Here is a 12805-nt window from a genome sequence, read left to right on the forward strand (position 1 = left end):
TAAAGTAATGAAAATGTATATAAGGCTGATTTTTATAGTTATACAATATTTTTAATGTACTACAAATAGAATTTTAAAAGTAATCATTCCAGAATGTGTATGTTCACAGAACATAAAAACAACTGCCTCAGAAGGTCATTCACTGGATCCAGTCATGTTGTTCATCTTCAGATATTTTTGGAATTCTTCAGGAATTATCCCAACCAGTCTACAAGTCCTTCTAGAAAATAAATCTCCTCATAGGTATACCTGATTTTTGTTATAATTGAAAAAATAGTATTTCCTTTTGATGTCAAGAAATTTGGTTCTAAATAACTGGAAGTTTTCAAAAGTTAAATCTATCCTCAAACAATAGGGATTTGGAGACAGTTCAAAGACTATTGCCGAGGTTTTTGAAGGTATTGCCAAAGAATCATGTTGTACACATTTTGATAAAAAAACACCCTCAATAAGGCATCTGTTCTGAAAAAGCACCGTTCATCCAGATGTCCTCTTACGGTACATTTCTAATAAAACTGTTTAAATCACTTGGTAACACCGGGTGACTGTGTGAAGGTGCATATAAACAGCGAGTTTTGAAACCGGGCAGACTGAGATTTAAATTCTGGTTCTGTATTTGTTAACGTGTAACTTCAGCCAAGGTTTTGGGAGTGTGTGTTTTCCCCTTTTTCATTCTCTGAACCTTCGTTTTCTCATATGTAAATAGACCTAAAGAGACTTTTTGGCTTAATATGGCAGCTTTATTACCTATATTTTATTCTCCCTTCAAAAACATCACTGAAATAACAGAAGAGAAAAATAAAATATTTATAGCTAAAAGAAAGACAAGGTCTTAGGCAGCAGACTAGAAGAATTAAGAGTTTCTGAAAGACAGAAAGCACAGGCATAAACAGACTGATACTGAAACTTCAACTAAACTCAAAAATAGGAGAAAGGATTTTCTAAAATAAGGAAGAGGGCAAGGGAAAGTGCTGGGATAATTAAAGGACAACAGAACACCTGCCCCCAGGCCTCGGCTGAGGGCAGCTGACCCTGGCTCATGCCCAGGGGATTAAAGTGGCAAGTCTGTGAGTCAAGGTGGGAGTTCTGCCTGGGGAGTCTCCCAATGAGGGTATGAGGGCTGCTGTAAGGGATTTCCCTGCCACCAAGCTCTCGTCCTACTGAATGGGGCGTCTACGATGGGCTTCTCACTTAAGCTAAAGAAAATGCCAGCTTGTAGCACTTTCATCCTAGGTCTCTTTTAGTGTACCTGGGGGAGACCATCCACACTGACCAAACATTCAAGGAAAGTCAATAGCATGAAAGGGGATAGTAAATTTAACATAGAAACTCTGAAGATAGCTGAGTGTGGTAGCACTAAGTACTCAGGAGGCTGAGACAGGAGGATTGCTGCAAGTGGGAGGCACATGGTGAGTTCAAGGCTAGCCTTAACTACATAGCAAGGTCCTGTCTCAAAAAACCAACAAACAGGGCCGGGGATTTAGCTCAGTGGTTCCACTACCTCCCTCACAAGTGCAAGGTCCCGAGTTCGATCCTCAGTACCAAACAAACAAACCAAACAAACACACAAAAATAAACTGAAGAAAAAAGGTTAAATACAAAAAAAGGATAACCCCTAAAAGAAGTATATAATAAATATCATTATGCAGATTTAAAAGGTCTATTACATAAGTAATAAATTCCTAAGAAAAAGAATTTCTACAAAATGAAAACATGATAGTTAGGATTAAAAGAATTCAACAGATAGACTGAAGAGCACAACAGTATGGTGAAGATTCAATTTTGATCTGGAAAACTGGGCCCAGAATTTCTCTCAGAATATCCTGCAAAATGTTAAGGAAAAGAAAAATATAGGAGCAAAGATGGGTCAAGAGTTCTGACTGGTATATCTTAGGGGTGAAGTGTGATGGAAATGAAACTACCTCAGGCAGGATATCTGCTCTTGGAGCAGCTCAGCTTCCAACTGGGCACCGAGGTGGGAAAGATGCTCGACTTCCCAGCGTGGGCACATGGCTAAGATGTGGACCAAAGAGCAATAGACTCTGGCTCTGGTAATAGGGAGCGATGGACAGTCAGAGGCTGAGGGGGCTGAGATTTAAAAGCCACCTTTTCCCCTTCCTTTTAAATGCCTGCATATTTTTTGGTCCTTCTCTTCCTTTTCTTTTTTTACATTTTCCACTCCTTAATTCTTTTTTCTTCCACCCAACTTCCTTCCTTAGCCTTCTGTTGCTTCAATTATGTTTTTGTTTCCTGTCTGGGTCTAAACATTGTGGACTGGCCGTCTGCATCGACTGTCCTTCCCTTCACCTATCCCATAATGCTCTCCTGTATGGTTTTGGCCTTTGTAAACTCACTAGCACAAAGTGTAACAGATTTTGGCCTATTTATATATTTTTTGTATGTTTATATATTTTTGTATGTGGAAGAGAATCTCAAGGGAGAAAAGAGCCATTTGCACTATGAAGGAAAAAAAAATCCCATTTTCATAGGCTTGTTAAGCTAGAAGACAATTTTTATTTCTATTAATTTTAATTCTTATCAAATTAACATGCATAGCCCATAATGAATACAAGCAACTTCCTGCTCATGCCTTGCCATTGATCCCTTCGTTACCTCCTTCTCACTTGAGGAAACCGTTCACAGCTCTGTACCTGTTTCCTCTGGCATTTGTCCATTCATTCCGTATATGCATACTTGGCCACTTTATTAGAGCTCCACTTAGGTGCAGTGACTTTGCATCATGGCAGACAAGCCTCAGCCCTCCCATGCTTATCTCCTTAGCTGCCAATTCTTTAACACAGATCGAAGTGTCTACCTAATCAAAAGTTTGTATTTTTATGACTACACAAATATCACTCACTTCTAAGTCAAACTGTGCACTGCGTTCAACCTCCTTTTGTGTACCATGCTTTCTTTTTTCTAGAGTTAACTGCCTTATTTTCCCATTTGCCTGCTTTCTGAGGGGAATTTTTTAGAATCTCTAACATTTTAACATAAATCTACCAATAATGTTTTCTACAAACACAAAGAGATCAATGTATTTCTTCCTTGGAGCCTTCCTTTCCAGAGGCCTCAAGGCTCTTGGTTTAATCTGCACTAGATATTCCCTAATCTTACTTTTTTTTTTTTTTTTTTTGGTACTGGGGATTGAATTTGGGACCTTGCAGTTGAGAGGCAGATGGCAGAACCACTGAGCTAAATACCTGGTCCCGAACATTTTACTTTTTTTTTTTTTGGTACTGGGGATCAAACTCAGGTCCTTGTGCTTGTGAGCCGGGCGGCAGAACCACTGAGCTAAATCCCCGACCCCAAACATTTTACTTTTAAATGTTATGTATAATCCACTGTTAGTTTGGTTTAAAGTTATTTTTTCATTAAAAAAGGCTACTAAATGAAAGAAAAAAAAAGAATTTTCTTCTTAATAGCACCTTAGCTATCTGGCTCCCTTCATTACTTTATATAGATAAGAATTCCCACCTGGATTTATCTTTAGCTTGAAGAGTAGTGCAGTTTGTTGGTGACAAATTTTCTCAGCTTTATTTGAAAACATCTTTACTTCATCTGAATGATACTGGATATAGGAAGTCAACCGCTCTCTTTGTTTATCATTTTTTCTTTGTTTCATTTCAAATGATACTAGGTATGGAAGTCAGTAGTTTTTATTGTTCATCCAACATAATGTGTCATTTTAAAATTGCCTTTAAACTGGGTGTAGCCAAACAGGCCTGTAAGCCCAGCACTCAGGAGGCTGAGGCCAGAGGATCCCTGGGAGTTGAGTGCCAGCCTGGGGAACACAGTGAGGCCTTGTCTCAAAAGGCAAACGACAACAGCAACAAAGACTCGTGTTCAAGGTAAACATCTTGGGAAACACACTCTGACCCCATACTCTATTTCTGAATGTTCTATTATGGGATGCATTGGGTAAGAACACAAAATTGCTCTCAACACCAACTGCTTACCTTAGTATCAATTATAAAAGGGTAGAGGTTATGCTACAACTTAAATATACAGGATGAGTTAAGTTCATATATCTAAATATAATTATTATTGATAGAGGCATAATGAAGAGAGACTTGATAACAAACCAAAGATCTCTGCAATAACAGTGAGAGACAAGCACGAATCCATGTTGCCACTAAAGATTTAAAGTGAGGTGTTGTCCTCAGCACATACTATTCAGTCTGGAAGTGGGTCTGGCAGTGGAGGACTGAAGTGAGGCCGGCAGGATCTCCGATTTGATGGTTACACTGGTGGCTGCACCATCCATCCTGTCTGTCTCACATAAGCCTGGCAACTGTGCTGCCTTCTCGAGCGTGGGCAGCAACTGATCAAACTGGTCAAGGTCAGCTGTAAACTAAGAAGGGAAACCAAAGTTAGAGGAAATATATCTTCTACTTTCAGCTGAAACAAGGAAGAAAGTTGTTCTTTTAAACTATATGAATTAAATGTGATATGAGAGCATAAAAAAGAAATAAATAATTACAATGATTGGATTTTTAAAAATTACATGCTTTATTCTACTGGGGGGTATGCTAATATACTACAGGATATAAGATAATATTCATACAATATATATTGTGTCTCAGTATAAAATTTATGTATAGGAAAAAGGCTGGACTAGAAATGTCAGGAGTACTGTGTTATAATGGGATTGTGGTTGAGTTTTTCTGTTAACAGTTTTCAAAATTTAGACAGTTGTGGTGGTGTATGCTTGTAATCCTAGCACTCTGGGAGGCTGAGGCAGGAGGATTGAAAGTCTGAGGTCAGCCCAGACTTCTTTTGTTTTTTTTTGAGAAGGGGCTTTGCGATGTAGTCAGGCTGGCCTTGAACTCACTGTGATTTTCCTGCCTCAGCCTCCCGAGTGCTGGGACTACAGGCGTGCACCATCACGCCTGGCTGATTATAAGTTTTTCAATATCTGACTTCTTCCAAAATTACATTTCTACAGTTCAGATATATGGTCACATGTAGCTGTAGTTCATTCCTTTTCATTGCTGAATAGTATCTCATTGAATATGTTACAATATAATTGTCCATTCTTCGATGACAGATTTTTGGGATGTTTAAAAATAAAGCTATGAACAATTTTGAACATGTCTTTTACTACACATGTGCAAAAAGTCTTAACCATAAAGGAAAAGATGGCCAAATATGTTAAAATGAAGAACTTCACATCATCAAAAAACACCACTGAGAGAATGAAAAGGTAAGTCACACATAGAGAAGATATCTATAAATATATACCCAATAAAGGACTTATATCCAAAACACATTAAGAACTCTCATAAAAGACAGTAAGCAAAGGACAAGATATTAAAAAAATGGGCAAGAGACTCGACTAGGTAATTTACAAAAGTTTTTCAAATGACCAATACTTATCAGAGAAATGCAAAGTAAAACAATGAAGTATTGTTATACATTGTCTAGAATGGCTCTTTTTTTTTTTGTATATCCTTTCATTGGTACATTTTAGGTGTACAATATAATGACATTCATCATCGGAGATATGCGCCTTTACATAATCTCTCTTGGTTCTTATTTTTTCCCCTTCCCCTGCCCTCCCTTCAACCCCTCCATCTCTCCCTATTTACAAAGACTTTGTTTCCATTTTTTCATTTTCTCATATTAATTCCATTCCCTTCTTTCCTTTCCCCTTCCCCTCCCACTTCCCCCTCCCCTCTGCCCCTTTTCTTCCTATTTCACATTATCTATTATACCTTTTAGTCCTTATTTACACTTTCAGTTTCTCACACTATAGGAGGCTCAATTTAAAAGAATGATAACACCAAGCATTAGCAATGACATGTAACACCTAGAAAGAATTCTTGTACACTGGAAAACTGCATTATCTACTAGAGATGAGTGCACACATCTTTTAATCATGTGACCCTACTAATAGACACAAGCTCAGCAGAGAGAAGCATGTGCGGCAAAACAGGTGCCCTAGCACATGCGACACACACAACACCATTATTTTATAGCTGTTACTTTTAAAGTGTGAATTATATTATTTAAAGCTGTTTCTGTCCTTCAAAAAAACCCTATTAGTTTCATTGTACTAAGAACCATGAGACACAGTCCTCTCCTCAAAGAGAATACATGTGAAGAAACATTCAATACAGAGTTAGCATGCCTGTGATCTCAGCATTCTGGGAGGCTGAGGCAGGAGGAACACAAGTTTGAGCCCAGCCTGGGCAACTTAACAAGACCCTGTCTCAAGATAAAAAATAAAAAAGGGCTGGGGATATAGCTCAGTGCAAAGGCCTGGGCTCGATTCCCAGTCCCTGTCCCTCCCAACCCCCATACAGTGTTACTACAAATTGTGAACAGATGGGGGCCCCGGATTTAGCTCAGTGGTTCCATCACCTGCCTCAAAAGCCCAAGGACCAGAGTTCGATCTCCGGTACCAAAAAAAAAAAGTCTTTAGAATATCAAATTGTAAAAGGACACATGTAAAGCCCTATAGAGTAGAGATGAAGAAGCTGTAACTGGAGTTATCTGGGAAGACTCTAGAGAGACTCTACCAGAGCGATTTGTGCAGGATGAGAAGTTCAAAAGGTATAGAGGTATAGATGCTTGGGGAGACAGGCTTAGCTTAGGTATAGCAAGGACTTTCTAGAATGCCAAATGCCTAAGGGAAGAGATTTTCATGAAAGGAGAGCAGAAAAATCAAGCTGGTTCAAGAGTGTGAATCTTATTTCATAGTGGAGAGCCTTGCTGATAAACTGCTTTGTAAATACACTGTCAGATATTTGGTATGTACCTTTATTCTGTCTCTATATACTATGAGAGGTCCTAGAATTCAGGGACCATATATATATTTTTTCTTATATTCCTTCAGAATTCACAAGTATTCATTAAATTAAGTGGCCTGTTAATTTTTGTAACATCCCAACCCATCCCAGACATACGATTTCCTAATCCATAACAATTTACCAAAGGTTTGTTTTTATTTACTTCTGTTTCAGAGCATGTTAGTTAAGAGCAACATTCTGCTACCCAGAATATTCAAATCCTGTTCTCTGACTGGGGTTGAGGTGATTAGAATCAAATGAGGATAAAAATACCCTCAGAAAGTTGGGTGTGGTAGCACCAACCCATAATCCTAGCATCCAGGAAGCTGAGGCAGGAGGATCACCTCCAGGCCAGCCTGGGCTACAAAATGAGTTCAAAGTCAGCCTGGAATACTTAGTGAGTCCTTATCTCAGAAAACAAAAAATAAAAAAATAAAAATAAAAACAAAAGCCTTAGAATGCTTTAACCAGGTAGCCTTGTCTAACTGCTCACCTTTCTTTCCCACTTGGTTTTCATCAGAGGGTCCCAAACCTAGTTATGTACCAGAGTTCGCAGGAGATCTTTTTTTTTTTTTGATACTGGGATCGAACTCGGGTCCTTGCGCTTGCAAGGCAGGCGGCAGAACCACTGAGCTAAATCCCCAGCCCCAGGAGATCTTCTTTAAAAGGCAGATTCCTAGGTTCTTCCCTGGAGGTGAATTTAATATGTGGGATTGGGAGGAGCAGGGAGGGAAGGTGTTTCTGAAAATGTCCAAAGATAAAATCTGACTTCATAGAAGAAAAATCTACTTTTTCGAATGCCACGTGAGTACTGCAGCCCTCTAGCGTTCTAAAGAGAACTTCTGAGGCTATCCTGTTTTTTCAATCAGATATTGTACCAACCTCTTGGTACATGCCCCATGGACAGAACAAAACATAACATGAATCCAAACCTGGTCTATGGTTGGAGTAAAATGAATGAAAAGGAAAAATAAGTAGGAATGATCATTCTGTGAACTGAGGAATTACCTACCTGGCTCTGGGACTCCAGTTTAATTTCCTCAGGGGCTGGTTTGGTCACTGGGGTTGGGTTTGTGTTACAAGGATCCATTTGTTCTTTCTTTTCCACTTTCACCTTTACATCATCCAGGCTCAGGTTTGGAGTTGATCTTAAGTCTTTCTCATCTTTATCTAAAAGGTAGCGCAGGAGCTGATGGTCTTTTGATTCTTTTTTCTTTGAAGCATCCAGCTCTAGTTTTATACTAGAGTTCCCTTGGGCCTGTCCAGTCACTGACACAGAAGTAGATGCACTGTCCTTTTTATCGGACTCCACAGACAGAGTGGTGATGTCTGAGGGACTCCCTTCTTGCAAGAGCCGGTGCAGAATTTTGTGCCGCTCAGTCAGTGAGCTATGAGAAGAAGGACAAGTACCTCCTGAGGAGTTAGCAGAGGCAGAGTTGGAAGTGCCCGTGCAAGACAGTACATCTTTGCAGCTTGTGTCTATATCTGCATGCCGTAACTGCTGTTCTGCTGTTGTTGTCAAAAGCTGCACTAGTTTATGACTGGTTTGAGCATATTTACTGTCTCCATCTGCAAGTCTGTCATTGTTATGCAGAAGCCCTGAATCCAGAGGTTTGCCATCACCAGAGCTGTTGTCAGACTGAATCATTTCATTTAAAATGGATGCAATCTCTTTGTTATCTTTGGACTCAGCTTTTGCTGGTTGTAAATTTAATCTGCTAGGTGAATTCTGTGAGCTCATCTGCCTGAGTACTGGAGAATTGGCAGAGAAGCCAACAGAGTTACTGGGTCCTTCACTCATACCCTGTAAAGATGTTACTGGGATATTTGAGTAAGATCGGTTACTATTATTACAGCCACTACTTGTCATGCCAACTGGGGAGTTTAAAGTTGGAATATTTGGAGGAAATGAATTGTTTGACATCCTGGCCCTTGTTGCTAAGCCAGAGGGAACCTGTCTCCTTGGAGACATGAACTGTGTGAGGGAAATTCCTGTACCTTCCATAGCAGAATTATTGAGGCTTAAAGATGGATTACTGCTCTGGGAACTGGCCTGTCCCTGGCTTAAGGCAACATTGGCTACAATCTGATTTCCAGATGAGCATCCAAAACTCCCTTGGTTGTTGCTAGAATTAGTGTGACTGCTGCTGCTATGAAGATCTGAGCTCTGTTGGCGATTTACTCTGGTGGATACCATGTTGCTGTTGGATGGTGGCAATGTGGATGAACGGGCCACACCATGAGCTGGAGAGATACTAGGATTGACTGAGGGGTTTATTCGGGGAATTGACATTCCAGAATTAGTGTCATCTTGAGGAGAAAGCCCACTGTGTTCCCTAGGGAGAAAAAGACATTATTATTCAAACATTTTCATTTGTCTATATTAAAATATTTTTATCATGTATATTACATACAAGACCAATGACTTCATTAATGTTGCAAGCGATCATGTAAAGAGCTTCTACAGCACCTTAAACTGAGGAAAAGCAGTGGACTGTTAGTTCCATTGTTAAGTATCCTAGGAAACAGTGCTTATAGGTCCTTTAAGCTGATAATGGCCCAGTTACATGAAAAAGAAGTCTTTCTTGGCAATGGAAAAAATCCAATAGATGTACTTCGAAACTTTTCTAAACTTAATACAGTTATTACAATAATACTTTTGGTTGAAACAAAAACTTCCCACACATTTGTTTACAAAAATTTACTCATGACTCTCCTATTACAGCTTTTAAGTATTTCAACTCCAAAGAGGAAGACTGGGTAAGGAAAATACTGCGTCACTGATGTGAAAATTAAAAAGGGTGATATGCAGACGTAGCAGATGTTTTGAAAGAGAAATCACAACATGAAAGAGAACTGTGCTAATTCCACTCACAAGAAGAATTTCAGGTACAACTAGAAAAAATGGAATATTGAGTTCAGTTTTTCACTGAGTTCTTTACTAACATCCATAATTATAACAACAGATTTGTGACTGGCATTACCATGTTCCAAGAAGCAAAAACATCTGATGAGGAAAAGATGAAGTGAGGGGAAATGTCTGTTTTTAATGCTAAGTTTTAAACAGCTGTAAATGTAGGAATTTGAATAGGTTATTGGATAAAAGAACAGTTCCACGAGTTCACCATGTATACCAGTAAAAAACATGTTTAGAGAGGGGATAAACTAGAGGAAACGGCGTTCAAAAATCTCAACCTGACGTTCAGTGATTTGTAGCTTCTGTGCAAAACTGTCAACTTGAATTCAAGAGCCATAAGGTTTGTCCTAATGAAAACAAAGCACTTTGAAAAATAAAAATAACACTGTTACAAACTCTGAAATTTCTTCCATGACTAAAAATTCATAGACGGAAACTTGTAGATCTTTAGGCACCATTTGTTTTCAGCCCCTAACACACATATTTTTAGTCTCACCTTTCCTGCCTCCCTTTATGAACAACAAAGTTATCTGGTGGCAAAACTCTAAAACCCAAAATGGATATACTGACTATATTCAGCATAGAACTCTAGTTTTATGCCTAAGTCAGAACCTCTGTTTCTAGTCACCAAGAGCATAAATTTTTCTCTAAGAAGAGATATGTGAACTGACTTATTTCATATGAAGCTCTCCAAATAAGTAGTACCTGTCGATGATATGAATTCCCATGATGAAAGGCTGCATGTCTGGACTCTGAGGGTAGCAAAGTTTACACTTGGTGTGGGCGCTAAGCATTGTCCCATCATTCAGTATGAATCTATAGGATGGGCTGGAGGCAGTGCCACGAGTCATCACTGTTTCAAACAAAAGAGAGACCTAGTTAAAATTCTGCACTTGGACACTGGGCAAAGGACAGTTACCAGGCCTTATTTCTACCTAGCGTCTCATTCTAAATGCCCTCCCCATGGCTGCCTACTCATACTCAAAATAAAGAATAGTTCAGACAAAGCAGATACTGTATCTGAGTGGAAAAATAATTCCAGTTGAAATCAAGCACTTCCTGACAGCTACAATTCAGTCCTCCTTGCATGGGTACCTTCTCACATAAATTTAGATTATGAAGAAACCCCAAACTAAGAGAATATCAACCTTAATCTTTCCCTATAATGAGGCAGCACTTCAAATTTATTAAGTCTCCATTACAAATATCAGGAAGTAATTTTCTCTCTTCACTTTAAGTGTTACTCTTAACAAGTTTTGTTTTGTTGGGCTGGTTTTTAAAATAATAATTCTATTGAGATATAATTCACATGCCATAAAATTCATCCTCTAAGTTTAATTAGTTTGTAGAGTTCCTTTACTAATATTCAAGTTTAAAATTTCATTCAGGAATGTGAACCAATAAGGTCCTATTTGATAAATTATTAGGCATATGCACAGTCTGCCAAAAAAACGTATACACACTTCATGAGAAGAAAAATGTATATCTTTTCAACAGATGGTGTTCGTATGGGAGACCCTAGGGCATGTTGTGTGTCGCAGAAAACTCACTACACTGCTGGCCCTCAGAGAAGAAACTGGAAATGCATGTCCAATCACTACAAATAACATCATTTATATTGTTTCAAAACTTTCTAACAGCAGACAAAATTCTAATCATAGAGATAAATGCTCACTAAATATGTTAAGGCTATACCAGACTAAGTAATAAAATGTCATTGATATTTTAGTAAGACAATAGAATTCTATTTTAAGAAGGTTTTAATAAATAAATTCAACTATATCAAGGTTAGAAATCATATCCACAGAAAAAAAGAATTACTACCACAGATGACTATTATAACTGAGCCTTTATTTAGCCTCATTTTTCAAAGACATTTCAGAAAGGGTTTCAATTACATTTTTAATGACATATGAAACAGACTTTATCCAACAAATAAGTTTTAAAACTACATATTACTTGAAGGAGAAGATATGTTCCATTTTATTGTCTTGGGGATCCAAAATCAATTGCAGAAGGCAGAATCTGTTGTAAATCTATGCCATAATAAATCTGTCTAGGTATTAAAACTAGGACAAAAATTTAATTGAAAGGATTAAGACTCATGCCTAACCAAACACATTCTTCATCCATCTGGCAAGTTCAGTGAAATCACTGGCATGTTTAACAAACATAATGCATGGGGAAATTTAGTATCTAATCAAATAATAGAGGGTTAAAAGTCTTTAATCAACAGTGATAATTTAGGTTGAAGGACATAAGTAAATGTTTGCTAGAAATTTATTAACAATCCCAAATGTTAATATCTTAACAATTCATTTTGGAAAATACAACTTCAACCAAAATGAGGAATCTTAACATAAACTACTAACATGAGATGATAAATCTAAAAATACATAAAAGGCCTGAGAAGGCAGAAATATGTTTCATGTTATGCTATTCTATTTCTTTACTTTGCTTATTTCTCTTCAGGCTTTCCTTACTCTTCTGGGAAACACTTATTGGTTATTCTACAAAGTTATTCACTATTCAATACATCAGCCATAAGTCACATGAGGATATTTGAAATTAAATAAAATTTAAAATTCAGTACTTTGGTGAGATTAGCTACATTTTAAGTGCTCAATAGCCACCTGTGACTAGTGACTATCATACTGGATAGCACAGTTTGAAGCAATTTGACTTCTACTTGCATTTTCAACCTTATCATCTTTTCCTAAACATTCCTCCCATATCCCTTTTACATATTTATTTTTCTTCATTAAAATAAGCATAATGGTTGGAATTGTGTCCCGTCTTTGTTTTCTGCACTCCACTGAATCCTGTACTATGCTTTGCAATAAAATCATCCAGAAAGTGCTACTTGACTGATTTGCAATTTGAATCTCATCTAATCAGGCTAATATTTACATGTGATCAACTACCATAACTTTCTTTAAGGCCAGATTTTCAATTTTAGCTATCTTCTCAAATGCTTCTATGTCAATTTATGTTTTTACTCTTGTAGGTATCTAGATGTAATTTTTATTGCTTTTTTTTTTGAGACATGGTCTTGCTATGCAGTCTAGGCTGGCCTCAAACTCAATGTGAAGCC

At 37.9% G+C, this 12805-nt stretch overlaps 1 protein-coding gene across 15 annotated transcripts in view; it reads right to left on the minus strand.

Annotated features, from left to right (window-relative positions):
* The window catches only part of Ncoa1 (nuclear receptor coactivator 1), a 265108-nt gene that overhangs the window by 47914 nt on the left and 204389 nt on the right, over positions 1-12805 (minus strand). For all 15 annotated transcript variants that reach the window (XM_087216231.1, XM_087216230.1, XM_087216223.1 and 12 more), the window contains 3 exons: positions 10417-10564; positions 7807-9130; positions 4174-4354 (listed from right to left, as the gene is read on the minus strand). In XM_087216231.1, the coding sequence (XP_087072357.1) occupies positions 4174-4354; positions 7807-9130; positions 10417-10564 (1653 nt within the window). The remainder of the gene's footprint in view (positions 1-4173; positions 4355-7806; positions 9131-10416; positions 10565-12805) is intronic.

This window comes from Heterocephalus glaber, unplaced genomic scaffold, assembly GCF_053883595.1.
Source record: "Heterocephalus glaber isolate CG9 unplaced genomic scaffold, H.glaber_assembly_v1.0 deba00001457, whole genome shotgun sequence".
NCBI lineage: Eukaryota > Metazoa > Chordata > Mammalia > Rodentia > Bathyergidae > Heterocephalus > Heterocephalus glaber.